Genomic DNA, 17,729 nt, shown 5'->3' with positions numbered 1-17,729 from the left:
TGTGTCATGTGACCAGGAAGTGCACTGCAGTGTTTAGAGATCAGAGCTTAGTCAGCAGCAGCAAGAAAAGACATAGTGATGCAGGTAGGAGAATCAATGGACTCTGAAGCTTAGTGTAGTGAGGGGAGAGTTACAGTGAGTAGGGGGGTGATACAAGCTCCCAGCACTCAGACCCATCTCCATGTGTTCCTTCCCAGCCATTGATCTTACTGACCCATCTCCATGTGTTCCTTCCCAGCCATTGATCTTACTGCACATGACTGATCTCTGTGTCAGCCTGAAAGCCAGTGCGCACATACACTACATTCAATACCAAAGATAAGAGTATTTTATGCTTTTATCTTTCAATGTATGCTGTATTATAGCAAAGGTCTTTACTAAACTTTCTATAGTTGAGGGATGGTAATCCTAAGCATAAGGGTATGAAAATGAATATTAGGTTTTATAAAAGTGAAATAGTTAATGTTTTTAAGGTGAAGGTTAATGGAGGTAATTTGGATTAAGAAATATGAATTGAATTAAATGATTATGTGGGGGTTATTATGCATGAGGCAATTAGTGGTTATAAAAAGTTTTACTATGTTGAATGCCATTGTTTTGATGACGCTGAAGACATTAATCATTATTGAGTAGATGTTAATAAATTATAAAGGAATGATATCACGTGGCAATCACCAGGATGCTACCTGTAGTGTCTGGTGGTCACTAGAATACACTCTGTATTTTAATGTGTGTACAGAGATCTATGGTGCTCATTCAGACCCGTTTGCAGTGCAGTACACTTTCACAGCCGACAGGGGCCAGGCATGCAAATTCCGCGATCGCACGGCCAGGCTTAAGGACGCCCTCTATGTTTTAGAGAGCGACGGCAGAGTGATCACACACCAGTGTAATGATGCCCACTTTTCTTTCTTAGCACACGTCATCTCCAGGAAGTGTATGATTAATCAGTAACATCGAGAGCCATTGGAGCTGCTCGCAGCCCTTGAGGTAGACCCTACCCCACCGCAAGCACTGCGATCACTGCAGGCTGAAATACAACCAAGTGACGTGTACAATGATGCTTCCATGCTAATTATGCATGCCCAAAAAATGCCGATTTGACACTCAGACATGCCTGCGTTCGCTCATCCACTGCCCAGTTTTCCTGGACCTTCCCCTGTTACCACCCACAATTGGCACTATCTGTCAATCAAACTAGCACTTTGTCTTTGTGCTACGAGCGCACAATTCCTGATCGCAGTGACTGTCTCACACATGAGCACTATGACGCATACACATGCGCAGATGGGCGACTATCGGCCATAGCATGCGATCGCGGCTTAGCGAACGGGTCTGAATCAGGCCCTATGCTCTAACCTTTCTGACTTTTATGTTGGAACCGCTTACAGTTCATTTGGTCCCACCTAAACTATTGTCACTTTGAGTTCACAATCCACCCCTGGCTCTGCTACTAATCTGACATATGCCCTGCTGGTTGGTGTGTAGTTGACTTGTCGACAATCATATCAGTGGCGTAACTAGGGCAGGGCGAGCGTGCCCTGGGTGCCGTTAGACCGGTGGCGCGGGGGGGCACCGCCGGCCACGGTACCGGCCCGCCCGTCCTAGTTAGCCAGTGTAGCGCCGACCGCAATGAGTGCGGTCAGTGCTGCACATTTACACAGGACCGGCGCTAGGCTTCCAGCGCCAGTCCTGTGCTTCACAGCTGAGCCCGTTCCCTCCCCCTGAGCGCTTGCCCAATAGCGCCAGGAGGCGGGCTCAGGCTGTGCATAGCACACGCTTCGCCGCCAGCGCTGGCGGCGATGCATGTGTTAAACAGCAGCCAATAAGAGTCAGATAGACTCTCATTGACTGCTGCAGCACCCACTGGAAGAGCCGGGCTTCCATCTGGCTCCTGCAGTGGGTAATGGGACAGACGTCATGACATCATGACGTCTGTCCCATAATGCTGAGCGCGCTAGCCCGGGAGGGCTGGCAGGCGGCGGCGGCAGTGGTAGCGGCATCGCGGACCGAAGCAGCAGCAGTGTGGATTCAGGTAAGTATATTTTTATATATATATATTTTTTTAACCTATCTGCAATACTGGGGGCACAACGGGGAAGGGGGGTGGCTACTATTGGGGGGACCTCTACTGGTGGTGGGGGCACAACGGGGGAGGGGTGGCTACTACTGGGGGCACCATTATTGGGAGGACCTCTACTGGGGGGGCTACTACTGGGGGCACTTAATCTGGAGGGGGAACCTCTACTGGGGACTACTACTTGGGGGGGGACTACCACTGGGGGCATTATAAAAGGGGCCTACAACTAGAGGCACTGCACTCGGGGGACCACTACTGGGGGCAATAATAGGAAGGGCCACTACAGGGGGCACTGGATAGGGGGGATCACTACTGGGTGCCTGCATAAGGGGACCACTACTGGGAAAACTGCATGGGGGGGACTACTGCTGGGGGCACTATATAAAGGGCACTGCATAGGGGGGGACTACTACTGGGGGCACCATATAAAGGGCACTGCATAAGGGGATACCGCTACTGGGCGCACTGCATTGTGGGGACTGCTACTGGTGGCACTGCATAAGGGGGAACACTACCTGGGGCACTGCATTTGGTGGTACTGGGGGTACTGAGTAAGGGGAACTAATTGGGGGCTGTATAAGGGGGACCACTACTGGGGATACTGTATAAGGGGCACTACTATGGGCCTGCATAAGAGGGACCACAACTGCATACTGGGGGTACTGTATAAGGAGTACTACTGGGGTTAAGGTGCATATGGATAGGAATGTTCAGTGTGAAAATAAAGGGGTTGACACACCCCATTTTTAAGTGACCATGCCCATTTTTTTGCCGCTCGCTCCCTCGGCGCGCGCACATCGGGGGGGGGGGAAAGCTCCCTTTTCATATTTGCCCTGGGCTCCAAATACCCAAGTTACGCCACTGAATCATATATTTATTTTTCTTTAATAAAATTGTTGTTTTAAAAACCGCTAGGAAAATTATTAGAAAACAGTAATTTTAAATAAAATGGCTTTATTACTTATTAAATCTGTCTTCTCCTTTTGCGTGTTTTATTTTTGTCACCTCTTTGTTTGCCAATCTCCATCTCTTTATACCTTAATTCAGTGTTTCCCAACTGCAATCCTCAGGGAACCCTAACAGTGCATATTTTATAGACCACCTCAGTTTCACATGTGATATATAGTTTTATATGTGGATATTTTAAAATGTGCCATCCAATACACCAGTGTGCCAACTAGGATATCTATAAAACATGCACTATTAGGGGCTCCTGAGGACTGGAGTTGGGAAACACTGTTCTAATCATATATATCCCTTCACTGTCTTCCAGTATCAGATTAAGGTCCACATGGGTCTGGAGCTGACATTTAAGAAGAACCTACTGTGTGCTGCTGCAGGAGGTGTTATCAGCACAGCGCGGGGGGGGGTGACTAGTGATGTGAGGGCCAATGCTATGGGGATGTGGGCTGCATAGGGAGTGTGGTCTGTGCCATTGGGTGTGGATAGCACCCTATTTTGGTTATATAAAGCATACACCACCTGTTATATTATTGACCACTGAATAAAATAAAATATATATGTGCTAGCATTGCGTGATGCATTTCGTCACTTCGTCAGTGGGTGTCCATAGTGTCATAGTGACATAGTGACGAAGTCCATAGTGACGAATCACATCTGGGCAGTATTGCATGGAGACATACTGGCAACATCTTCAAGGGTTGGAACTAGGGATGTGCAGGCTCAGATAGGTTCGAGTTTGCACGCCAAGTTCGGAATGATGATGTTTGTCCATGCAAGATGACGTTTTGCCTCTTTCTGAGTTCCGTTTTTTGGAGGGAAAAATCCGAACTCGGCGTGCAAACTCGTTTAAACTAGGGGTGTGCACCGGCCACTTTTCGTGTTTTGTGTTTTGGTTTTGGATCTGGATCTTTCTTCGTGTTTTGGATCTGGATTGGTTTTGCCAAAACCACCCTTCCGTGTTTTGGGTTCTGGGTTTTGTGTTTTGGATCTGTATTTTTTTGAAAAAAAGCATAAAAACAGCTAAAATCACAGAATTTGTAGGTTTTTCTGCTCCTATGCTATTATTAACCTCAATAACCTTAATTTCCACTCATTTCCAGTCTATTCTGAACACCTCACACCTCACAATAGTGTTTTTATGTCCAAAAGGTTGCACCGAGGTAGCTGGATGACTATGCTAAGCGACACGAGTGGGCGGCACAAACACGTGACCCATCTAGGAGTGACACTGCAGTGGCAGGCAGGATGGCAGTTAGAAAAACTAGGCCCCAAACTGTACATAATGCAAAGAAAAAAAGAGGTGCAAGATGGAATTGTCCTTGGGCCCTCCCACCCACCCTTATGTTGTATAAACAGGACATGCACACTTTAACAAATCAATCATTTCAGCGCCAGGGTCTGCCACACAACTGTGGCTGAAATGATTGGTTCGTTTGGGCCCCCACAAAACAAGCTGGCAATTAATGTGTCCCTGCACAAACTGGCTCTACGGAGGCAAGATGTCATCCTCATCCTCCTCATCCACCGATTCCTCACCCTCTTCAGTGTGTACATCCTCATCCTCACAAAGTATTAACTCGTCCCCACTTGAATCCACCACCACAGGTCCCTCTGTACCTTCTGGAGGCTGGTCTCCCTGGAAGAGCTGATAATTCATTTTGATGAACATCATCTTCTCCACATTCTGTGGAAGCAACCTCCTACGCCTTTCGCTGACAAGGTTCCCGGCTGCACTAAACACTCTTTCGGAGTACACACTGGAGGGGGGGCAACTCAGGTAAAATAGAGCCAGTTTGTACAGGGGCCTCCAAATTGCCTCTTTTTCCTGCCAGTACAGGTATGGACTGTCTGACATGCCTACTTGGATGCTGTCACCGATGTAATCCTCCACCATTCTGTCAATGGTGACAGTATCATATGCAGTGACAGTAGACATGTCAGAAATTGTTGCCAGGTCCTTCAGTCCGGACCAGATGTCCAAACTTGGTCCTGCCTGCCCTGCATCACCGCCAGCGGGTTGCTTAGGATACCTAAGTTTTTTCCTGGCAGCCCCAGTTGCGGGAGAAAATGAAGAAGGAGCCGTTGACGTGTCACGTTCCGCTTCAGCTGACAGTGTGTTCACCAGCAGGTCTTTGCACCTCTGCAGGCTTGTGTCGGCCGGAAAGAGAGACACCACATAGGCTTTAAACCTAGGATCGAGCACGGTGGCCAAAATGTAGTGGTCTGATTTCAACAGATTGACCACCCTGGAATCCTGGCAAAGCGAATGAAGGGCTTCATCCACAAGTCCCACATGCCGAGCGGAATCGCTCCGTCTTAGCTCCTCCTTCACTTTCTCCAGCTGCTTCTGCAAAAGCCTGATGAGGGGAATGACCTGACTCAAGCTGGCAGTGTCTGAACTGACTTCACGTGTGGCAAGTTCGAAGGGCTGAAGAACCTTGCACAACACGGAAATCATTCTCCACTGCGCTTGAGTCAGGTGCATACCCCCTCCTTTGCCTATGTCATAGGTGGATGTATAGGCTTGTATGGCCTTTTGCTGCTCCTCCATCCTCTGAAGCATATAGAGGGTTGAGTTCCACCGCGTCACAACCTCTTGCTTCAGGTGATGGCGGGGCAGGTTCAAGAGTGTTTGCTGGCGCTCCAGTCTTCGGCACGCAGTCGCTGAATGGCGAAAGTGGCCAGAAATTTTTCGGGCCACCCAAAGCGTCTCCTGCACGCCCCTGTCGCTTTTCAGAAAATTCTGCACCACCAAGTTTATTGTGTGAGCAAAACATGGGACGTGCTGGAATTTGCCCAGATGTAATGCCCGCACAATATTGGTGGCGTTGTCAGATATCACAAATCCCCAGGAGAGTCTAAGTGGGGTAAGCCACTGGGCGATGATTTCCCTCAGTTTCTCTAAGAGGTTGTCGGCGGTGTGCCTCTTACTGAAACCGGTGATACACAGCGTAGCCTGCCTTGTAACGAGCTGGCGTTTCTGAGATGCTGCTACTGGTGACGCTGCTGCTGTTGCTGCGTAAGGTGATACATCTACCCAGTGGGCTGTCACAGTCATATAGTCCTTAGTCTGCCCTGTTCCACTTGTCCACATGTCCGTGGTTAAGTGGACATTGTGTACAACGGCATTTTTCAGGACACTGAGGACACTTTTTCTGACGTTTCTGTACAGTCTCGGTATCGCCTGCCTAGTGAAGTGGAATCTAGACGGGATTTGGAACCGGGGACACACTACCTCCATCAATTGTCTAAATCCCACTGCACTAATGGCGGATACCGGACGCACGTCTAACACCAACATAGCAGTCAAGGCCTCAGTTATACGTTTTGCTTCAGGATGACTGCTGTCGTACTTCATCCTCCTCGCTAAGGACTGTTGGAGGGTCAATTGTTTAGTAAAAGTAGTGGTGTTCCTACTTCCTCTCTGGGATGATGAACGACTCCCAGCAGCAGCAGCAACAGCAGCAGCGGCAGCAGTAGGCGTAGCAATGCAGGATCCTCCGGAGGAATCCCGGATAGGAGAGTCAGTCATGCCAGTGATATGGCCTGCAGGACTACTTCCGATCCTGACTAAGGAGGAAATTGACGAGGAGGGAGTTGACGGTGTGGTTTGCAGGCGCTTGGATACAACAGGACAACGGGATTTAGGTGTCCCTGGACTGCTTACGGTCTGAGCCAAAGTTTCTGAACTTGACAGTAACTTTTTATGAACGCGCTGCAGGTGCCGTATAAGGGAGGATGTTCCTAGGTGGTTGACGTCCCTACCCCTACTTATTTCACCTTTACATATGGTACATATGGCAAGACAGTTGTTGTCCGGATTTGGATAGAAATATTGCCAGACCAAAGAGGTGGAATGTTTGGTCTTCTGCCCAGGCATGACCGTGATGGGCTTTTTCATCCCACGGACAACAACTGTCTCCCCCGGAGCCTGATTTAAACAAACCACATCACCATCAGAATCCTCCTCGCCAACTTCCTCCTCAGCGCCAGCTACACCAGTATCCTCATCCTGTTGTACTTCAACAGTGACATCTTCAATTTGCATATCAGCAAGTGGACTGTGGGTGCTCCTTTCAGCACTTGCAGGGGGCGTGCAAATGGTGGAAAGAGCCACCTCTTCCCGTCCAGTGCTGGGAAGGTCAGGCATCGCAACTACCACCACACTTGGACTCTCTTTGGGGATTTGTGATATCTTCTTAGAAAGCACAGTTCTTCGCTGTGCTTTTGCCAGCTTAACTCTTTTGATTTTTTTAGTGGGAGGAGTGCTTCCATCGTCATGTGAAGCTGAACCACTAGTCATGAACATACTAGGGATCGACCTTAGCCGTTCCTTGCCACTCCGTGTCGTAAATGGCATATTGGCAAGTTTACGTTTCTCTTCAGCTGATTTAAATGTCTTTTTCAAGGTCATTTTCCTGAACTTTGCCATTTGGGATTGTATGTGCCCTCTACTATGACATTGGGCATCGGCCTTGGCAGACGACGTTGATGGCATGTTATCGTCTATGTCATGACTAGTGGCAGCAGCTTCAGCACTAGGAGGAAGTGGTTCTTGATCTTTCTCTATTTTATTTTTATCGGAGAAAGTTTGGTCCTCCATTTATGTTATATCGATTTGATATATACGTGCGGCTAAACACAGAAAATAAATTTTTTTTTGGTTCGGACTGGAGTGTACTTTGTGGGTTACAGCACCCTTTAACGGTCAAGCCAGCCGGCCCTTTACTTATGACACAGGCGCACTCTTGGCACTACTTTGTTGATGCACGTGCGGCTACTGCGCACACAATTCACAAACACAGAAAATAATTTTTTTTTGGTTTGGACTGGAGTGTACTTTCGGGGGTTACAGCACCCTTTAACGGTCAAGCCAGCCGGCCCTTTACTTATGACACAGGCGCACGCTTGGCACTACTTTGTTGATGCACGTGCGGCTACTGCGCACACAATTCACAAACACAGAAAATAATTTTTTTTTAGGTTTGGACTGGAGTGTACTTTCGGGGGTTACAGCACCCTTAACGGTCAAGCCAGCCGGCCCTTTACTTATGACACAGGCGCACGCTTGGCACTACTTTGTTGATGCACGTGCGGCTACTGCGCACACAATTCACAAACACAGAAAATAATTTTTTTTTTGGTTTGGACTGGAGTGTACTTTCGGGGGTTACAGCACCCTTAACGGTCAAGCCAGCCGGCCCTTTACTTATGACACAGGCGCACGCTTGGCACTACTTTGTTGATGCACGTGCGGCTACTGCGCACACAATTCACAAACACAGAAAATAATTTTTTTTTTGGTTTGGACTGGAGTGTACTTTCGGGAGTTACAGCACCCTTAACGGTCAAGCCAGCCGGCCCTTTACTTATGACACAGGCGCACGCTTGGCACTACTTTGTTGATGCACGTGCGGCTACTGCGCACACAATTCACAAACACAGAAAATAAATTTTTTTTAGGTTTGGACTGGAGTGTACTTTCGGGGGTTACAGCACCCTTAACGGTCAAGCCAGCCGGCCCTTTACTTATGACACAGGCGCACGCTTGGCACTACTTTGTTGATGCACGTGCGGCTACTGCGCACACAATTCACAAACACAGAAAATAATTTTTTTTTTGGTTTGGACTGGAGTGTACTTTCGGGGGTTACAGCACCCTTAACGGTCAAGCCAGCCGGCCCTTTACTTATGACACAGGCGCACGCTTGGCACTACTTTGTTGATGCACGTGCGGCTACTGCGCACACAATTCACAAACACAGAAAATATATTATTTTTTTAGCACTTGGGGGGAGCACCCCTGATGGACAGAGCACCCCCTGGACAACACTACAGCACCCCTTTAGGACTGGGACACTGCACAGGACTTTGGAACTGACTGCACAACACAGTCCAGCCAGCCCCTATGGACTTTGAAGTAGTGGACACAGCCCCTATTAACAACAGCAGCACAGCACAACACAGCCAGCCCCTATGGACTTTGAAGTAGTGGACAACAGCAGCACTACACTACACTACACTACACAGCACTAACTCCCACCCTCCCTCTTCACTGTCCACAGCCGAGTGAGAAAATGGCGCCGACGCGGGTACCTTATATAGGATCCAAAACCCGCGAGACTCGGAAGGCGGGATGATGACGTTTTGCCTCGATGTCAGATCCGAGTCAGGCGGGAAAAGTCAAGCCTGACTCGGATCGGACTCGGATCGGGGGGGCTCGGGGGGGTTCGGATTTCAGAAATCCGAACCCGCTCACCCCTAGTTTAAACGTATCTGAGCCTGGACATCCCTAGTTGGAATGCGCTCGATGTTAGTGTGAGTCCAGAGCTCTGAGCAGTGGTGCTTTACACAACATGTAGCCCTCATTAGAACGAGTAATAACAGAGGAGTTGGTGGAGGACAGCAGCTTTGTGCATCACCTTCCCTTGAACCACTTATGTGACAGGATCCTGGTTATCAGCAGAGTGGTGGATTGCTGGTTGGTTATGCAGATTATTTTTAACTTTATGGATTTTTATGTTAAGAGCCATTGCATGTGTAAATCTATTAGATCCAATTGGCATATTGTATCTTCTGATAGAGATCTTGGTGGATTTAAAATAAAAATACACAATGCCATATTTTGCCACTAGGGGACACTCACTGACCTCTATGAGACACATAATAGTGGACCACATTCCTTCGCTATCCAGAGGAGCGGACTGCAGTGAACTATTGCTCCAAAGGGAGATAAGTTGGATCTTCCATCTTGACTCACTTACCCCAAAGGGTCTCAATGAATCCCATCCTCTGTTCTATTGCATATTTTTGATCATTGATTCAATATTGACAGTTAACATTTTTCGGTGATTATTCTTGTTTTGGTCACTAGATGGCAACATTTTACTATTTATAATGCCACGTGCTATTACGTTATGATGTCAATATCATATATATTCTCTATGAATTCTGCATGACTTTGCTTGTTTTTTAGTGCCCATATTTTTCCCTTACCTGTTGCCTCGAGGAGGCTATTTGTATTATAGTTGTTTGAATCAACTTTATTGTAGCTCTTAGTCACTTTGTTCAGTGACCATGGTGATGGGTGCACAATGGTGATGTCATCGGTAGCGCTCCCACTGGTGGGACCAAAGGGAGGAGGCATTTCTGCATGATGTGGGGGAGCTTTTAAATACCAGATGAGTGTTGTATTTAATTTCTATCCTTAAATAAGATACAATCCATTGAGTGGAGGGACTCATATGCATTCCTGACTCTAGATGTATCCGCACTTTACACACACAATCCTCATCAATTAGGTTGTAATGTAATTTGCAGATGGTTGCTCTCGGATAACTACCTCAGTGACACACATCAGTCCTTTCTTCTTGTTCCATTTTTTTTTGTCACACAATTATTTTCACTTTCAAGGCACATACTATCTACAGTTGATGTGGACGGCCATGGGAATCAAATTTGCGCCCAGCTACACTAACATAAACATGGGCGAGTTTGAAGACGCCCATGTGTGGGGTGGCGGGTGGGGTGCTTCTCTAGTCTACTTTAGCCTTTCTATAGATTACCTTTTTTTTAATTTGGGGTGGGGATCTATCCTCTGCCACTTCTTTAGTCACTTCCCTCAACTCTAAATCCTATAATTTATCTTTCACTCATTGCTATTATAACACCACTGTTAACTTCATGGTGACCCTCAATATTACTGACAACAAAATTGCAACCTCTAATTATGTGAAAAATGTAAATACATATTCATATTTACATTATGATAGTTCACATTATGGTACATGGAAGAAAAACATCCCTAAAGGTCAAGTCATGCGTCTTAAACTCAATTGTACACATTTTGGAGCATATTCAATTGGGTGCAAGGTTTAGCGAGGAAAAAACCTTGCACCCCTCACACCGAATTTTGGATTACCGTGGGTATGCATGCTCCCGATAACTGCGGTATCCAATTTAAAAAAAGTGGTTGGGGGGTTTTCAGCTCTGAAAACCCAGCGCTGCGTAATTAAAAAAAAATTCTGCACTTACCTGCCGGGGGTCTCCGGTGGTCTCCGCAGCTCCCGGCGGCCTCCCCTCTATATTCTCACTGAACAGGGGGCTGCTGGGAGTCCTGGGGGCTGCTGGGAGGCTCAAGGGGCTGGTGGGAGGGGCAAGGGTTGCTGGGAGATGTAGTTCTCCCAGCACCCATTCCGGGGGGCACACAGACACTGGGGGGTCACACACACCAGGGGTCACACATACACAACACTCATACACACACACACTTACAAACACTAACAAACACTCACACACACTGACATACTCACCCTGCTACAGAAGACCCGGCTTCCGACGCTGGATGCAGAAGACAGTGCTGCAGAAGGTAAGTAATTTTGGACTAATTAGGCTAATTGGAAACTTTCAATTGCTTAATTAGTCCTCAGGTGGGGTACCGCTGGAGTGCCAGAGCAAGTCCCACTGATTTTTCTTAAAATTAACGATTTTAGAAAAAAATCACACTTGCTCTGGAGGTGCGAGAATAAAAACCTCCCGCCACGCAAAAAATGTAAAAAAAAAACTACACATAATTGAATAGCAAAAATCCCGCACCTGCTTTTCTCGCACCCAATTGAATATGCCCCTTTGAAACCTTTGCGGTACAGACACAAGATATGTTGAATGCCTTTAAGAACAAGCTTATACTGAGGTGAGAATGATGGAGAGAGAAACATTACTCCAATATAAAACATTACAAAATTATAATAAAAATAGAATTAATAATAAAAATAATAAACATCTAGCATTTATTTGCAAATATAATAATTGAGCCGCAGATATTAAGAAAATTATGAAATGTAGTCATCAGATCCTAAAACAAGATCATATACTTGGGGATCTCCTAACCTCTAACTCTTTAGGTCATATACAGAAAGAATAGGTTAATTAAAACAATGCTGTCACCTAGTCATCTAAAAACAGAAAAGCAAGGCAAATGAGAGGGGGGTTTAGATTGGTTAATACAAAGGCCATCTTTTTTTTTTTTAAATGTGAATAAATCCAGATCTAACATGTGTTCCCACATGGATAGAAGGACTACTAATATTTTTATACCAACATAAAAAAGATAAGTATACTCTGAGGAGTTTTATGAATTGTGATACAAGTTTTATTGTCTATGTGCTTACCTGTAGATGTGGCCTACATTATGTGGGCTGCAACACTAGGTCTTTATGAACATGATTTATGGAACATAAACAAAATATTCTAAAGAAATATACAAATGATAGCATCCCGCAACATTATAATCAGGTTCATAATGAAAACCCTAGCTGTCTCTCCATTGTGGGCATTGAAACAATACCCCACACAGCCAGAGGTGGAGATAGGTTTAATAAACTCTGCCGACAGGAAGTCTTTTGGATACTTCAGTTTAATTCATTGTATCCAGTTGGTCTAAATGAGACTATAGAGTTAAATTCTGTGATATTATTTGTTATTGTACAACCAGCCTAGTTTATGAGAGTTGACTCATTTGTATACATTATTAGAATTTGGATCCTCTTTGTTGGTCTACTAATTAAGATCATCTATAATGAAATCGGCAGGCTTTCTTTGTTTCTTTGTTTCTTTTATGTCAATCTTTATGTCAATTTGGAATTTTCATAAATATGTGGGTTATAGTTCTTTTATTCAAATGGGAATGTATATTTGTAATATAGTGGATTTTGTAGGAGGTCCGGATTGACATAGGGATTGAACATTTAAACCTGCATTATAAATTTTTGATGTGTCTTTTTGTATGACTGTTATGCTAATTATGAACTTAGGTTGTGCAGTTGGGTTTATATGTATATTATTAATATTTGTACACTTGATAAATCATATGGTATGTTTTCATAATAAGATCAAATTGTTATCAAAGTTTATTTTCTTATATATATATATATATATATACACAGTATATATATATATATATATATATATATATATATATTCAGAAATATGAAGATTATGGAAAAGATCATGTTTTGTTATGTTATACAACAACATATAATCGGAGATAAAACTGTAATTTAATAATGATAACAGTAATTCATAATAGGATGTCCCACATCATGTGATCGGACATTAGATCAAGTGACCGAGAAAAAACATCCACATTATATAGCCGAGATATAACCACTACCCGGAAACTTTGTATACTCATAATGGCAGCTCACAAGTGGCTATCCCGGATCACGCAGTCGAGTAGTATGCCACATGATCAGGATAACATAGAATAACAACTAATATATTAACAGCTTCCGTATGAGCGGTTACTTAGTAACCACATAAACAAGAGGATGGGGATTCAATAACAGCTCACAAATGGCTATACTGGATCACCTGGTCGTGAAGTATGTCACGTGATCGGGACATGGAGCGGGGAAGGCTGGTGAAGCCTTCCACTGCGCCGCCATGTTTATCCAATCTATTGTCTACTTTTTTTAAATACAATTCTCCCAACTGCACATGTATGAATCAGTCATAAGAGCTCACACGTTCAGTGCTCGCTCCACCACTCTTACCACTGCTACCCAATATCACCAGGGAGTTGAGTATAACACAGCTGCCTTGATGACATCTGTTTTTCTACATTTTTAGGTAATCATCCTGACTTAAATAATAGACCCCATTGTATCTTTGCTTTATAAAACATAAAACCTCATCCTAGAAAACATTTTGAATTTTCATTACCGATTTTACAGAATATCATGCATACTATTATTTTTTTTAGTCTTACACAGGAAAATATGTTTGATCATTTGTTTTTAACTTACTTGGAAGTGTGAACTTTGTAATTGTGGCGGTTTGGGTAGTTGTAGATAAGCAGAAATCTGGGAGTGGGCGACAGCAGTACACCTGTATCTCATAGTCGTAACACATAGACTTCAGCTCAGGTTGGTCACTGTTTCTACAGATGAATCCAAATGAGACATCACACATCACATTCTGTCCAAGCTCTTCTAGTGATTTATCTGGCTTTTCCGTTGCTCGGCAGGAAATGTTCTCTGGCTTTTCACACATCTCATATCCTGAAAGCCTGATTTCATCATATATTTCATAATCTCCACCATTGATTTCATCTGTAGGCTCATTCAAATCAAACCACTGTGACCAAGAGCACTCTGGGACACAATCATGTGCTGCAGGAGAAATAAATATATCAGATATATTTACAGTTGTGTGAAATTGCATTCACCAATGAAAGTCTAGAATACTTATTTGATCGTTTCAGTATAACTTGCAAATGAATAAGAATAGAGGCAAAATATTATACTTACACTGATGCAGATATCTAATTCAATCAGAATGTAGTAGCAGAAAAATAACATAGGGGCCTATTAATCATCACTAATGGGCTCATTATATATGCGGAAATGCTAGTTTGGGCATGTTTTAAGTAACAGGCCCATGCGTTATGAGGGGGCCTGATGAGCTGCTTAGTATTCAGCAAACTACAAAAAGTAAAAGTTTTTGGAGTTTACATGCGGGAACCAAAGGCATCTTCAGATTAGAGATGTGTGCAGACTAGATATGTGCATGGACCCCATTGTGTTGATTTTGGTTGTGCCAAACCAACCTTCAAATGTTTTGTTTTTGGATCTGGATTTCTTATAAATTTGATAAAACTGCTAAACTCATGAAATGTGGACCTGTTTTTGTTCCCATAGTATTATGAACATCAATAAAATTAATTTCCAGTAATTTCCAGTCAATTTTGACCATCTCCCAGCTCACAATATTGCTTTTACCCATATTGGCCAAAGGCTGCAGCGAGCTGACTGGCTACACTAAGTGACAGAGCAGCGGCAAAAACATATGGTAGTTTGAAAGAATATACTGCAGCACATCTATGAAACATAATGGCCCAGCAATGGCAGACAGGATGGCAGTTTAATAAACTATATGACCCTATTGAATGTTTTCATTAATCAAGAACTATTACCATAAGTAAAAGCCTAGTAGAAAATATAACGTATTACCAAAACAATTCTCCAAAACCCCTAGATTAGACACTGCTAGTAGCAGTAAAATAATTACATTTGAAAAAAAAAAATTGCATGCGGTCCCCACAATATTAGTAACCAGGCCCAGACCTCTCAGCCTGGTCTGGTATTGGAAAATCAGGGGAAAAAATGGTGTGTGGTTACCCCTATTTCCCCCAAAACAGCAATGAGTTGAACTATTTATGGGGGTAACACTATAGCAGGGAGACACATAGGGCTAGATTTACTAAGAATCATGTTTGTCCGTAATTACATTCATGGGTGTGTTTGGCCATTTTTTAAAGCTCGGAAATATACTAAAAGCAAACACAGGTGTGATTTCATTATTCTCGCTGCAAAACATGGGTGAACACACAAAAATTATTGCAACTCGAGTCCAGGTGGCTTTTTCTGCTTGATACTGTGGCCTCTAGGGGCCTGAATGAATGTTTAGGGTTTTTTTTTTTAATTCTTTTGCAATTGCTTCTTCTTTGTAGGTTATCTCAACACTTACCTTTTTTCTGACTTTTGTAGAAACTTCTGATTGGGAGCAATAATACCACTTTATTTAAATAGACATATGATGTGCTTCTAGTTATTTAATAGTCTGGGTGGTACTGGTGCTCACGTATTCAGCTTTTATTCATTTTGTGTTTGCTATTTTCAATGAGTCATGTTGCTTTTTTTATTATGTATTGTACATATATTATTGATAGAAAACTGCTTCATGCTGCTTTTTATGAGCCATACAGTATAGACATGATGTTTAAATTATTCATCTGTCATTGCCATATATATTATATATAGTGAATTTTACGTCTATCTTATATATCTATCCGAGGTAGTGCATATATATGTGCCTTGTGTTTATTATATGTGTACATTTTATGTTTGTTTATATGTTTTCTAGCTGCAGCAGGGTGCATGTGCTAGGCTCCACAATGTTTGGTTGGTTGCCATAACTACATCCCCCTGGGCTGCTAAGAGAGTTGTCATGTGTGACAGCGGCGCTTTTGGGTGATGTCATGGGGTAGGTGCAGACTTTCTCCGGTGGCTCCTTTGGTTACTGAAAGTGTGGGTAGTGTCCCGGGCTCTCGAGGAGGTGGGATTGCAGGGTTTTTCAGGTATTTAAGGTTGTTATGTGTACTATTTCATTTGTATGTCAGTGTCTTGAGAAAGGAGGTTCTGCCCCCAAAACATTGACCATTAAAACACACTTTTCTTTGAAAGTCTCTGAGTGCCTCCTTCATTAGATGCACATATATATATTTTTATTATATTACCAGTTATTTATATAGCACACACATATTCCGCAGCGCTTTACAGAGAATATTTGGTCATTCACATCAGTCCCTGCCCCAGTGGAGCTTACAATCTATGGCCCTCATTCAGAGCCGGATGCTCTGAGCAGAGCGCACGCTCTGAATGAGGGCCGTCCTCCATAACTATGGAGCGTCCTCCTGGACGCTCGTATAGCTGTGGGTCACCACCCACTGCCTATATGAGCGTGCAGCTTGATGGCTGCGATGGTCTTGACCATCGCGACCATCGAAACTGCGAGCCGGAGCCTGCGGTTGAGGTTTTCAACCGCAAGGCCCGGAGTGATTTTGGCTCTATCAGAGCCAAAATCACTCCCACTGACATCACTAGTGATGTCAGTGGGCCGGCATCTGACGGTAGGCGTTCCCTTAGGAACGCCCCCGTCAGGGAGGCACGCCCCCGGCATGCCCACCAAAGGGGGCATGCTGTCAATCAACATCGACAGCACGCCCCCTTTGATCAGACACAACGAGCTAAGGACTTTCCTTCGCTCGTCGCGTCTGACGGAGCTCCCTCCGTTGTGCGCATGCTCAGTGCAGAACATCAACCCACTTGCGAGCGGACAGCCGCTCACGAGTGGGTCTGAATCAGGCCCTATGTTCCCTATCACATGTGCACACACATACACACTAGGGTTAATTTCTGTTGGAAGCCAATTAACTTACCAGTATATTTTAGGAGTGTGGGAGGAAACCGGAGTACCCGGAGGAAACCCACTAAAGCACAGGGAGAATATACAAACTCTGCACAGGTAGGGCCATGGTGGGAATCGAACCAATGACCTTAGTGCTGTAAGGCAGTAATGCTAACCATTACACCGTCTGTGCTATATATATATATATAATATATATATATATACTGTATATTTACTTGCGCTTTGCCATAATCATAAAAGGCAACACTAAAAAACTTTTAGATAGCTCTATTAATAAACAACAAAATACTGACTTTTGATATAAACATGAAAGTTGCCACTGTTAAGTGATAATTAGATATGTGGGGGTCTGTTTCTAAGAACAGACAACAACCGAATTTCGGGGTTCCAAGTCCAAGTTCGGAACCATTTTGGGGTATCAAGTCAAACCGATTCCCAGTTCTGGTCTTTTCGCGGTTCGGAACTCAGATTTAAGAATCAAACTCTGGTTTTGGATTGCACGCTAACAGGAGAAAATTACGACATTTTTGCTGGGTTTTTTTTTTAGTTTTTTTTTTTCAAGTACAGATCCAAAACCAAAAGCAAAACAGGGGGTCTTCGCACATCTCTAGTGATAACACTGCTATCTGGTGAAGGTTTCCCAAAGTCTTTGCATGTAGAATTTTATTTTATATTAGCATTGCAGCAGAATTTTTGC

General features: G+C 44.2%; 1 protein-coding gene across 1 annotated transcript in view; it reads right to left on the bottom strand.

Moving 5' to 3' along the window:
• LOC148525218 (uncharacterized) overlaps positions 1-17,729 on the bottom strand; it is a 241,905-nt gene that overhangs the window by 113,152 nt on the left and 111,024 nt on the right. Inside the window, exon 10 of the mRNA XM_088471028.1 lies at positions 13,849-14,214. Coding sequence (XP_088327154.1) covers positions 13,849-14,214 — 366 coding nt within the window. The remainder of the gene's footprint in view (positions 1-13,848; positions 14,215-17,729) is intronic.

This window comes from Taudactylus pleione, unplaced genomic scaffold (assembly GCF_031769625.1).
Source record: "Taudactylus pleione unplaced genomic scaffold, aTauple2 ptg000109l, whole genome shotgun sequence".
NCBI classification, from domain to species: Eukaryota; Metazoa; Chordata; class Amphibia; order Anura; family Myobatrachidae; genus Taudactylus; species Taudactylus pleione.
The sequence above is the reverse complement of the archived record's forward strand: the minus strand, read 5'-3'. Positions and strand labels throughout refer to the sequence as shown.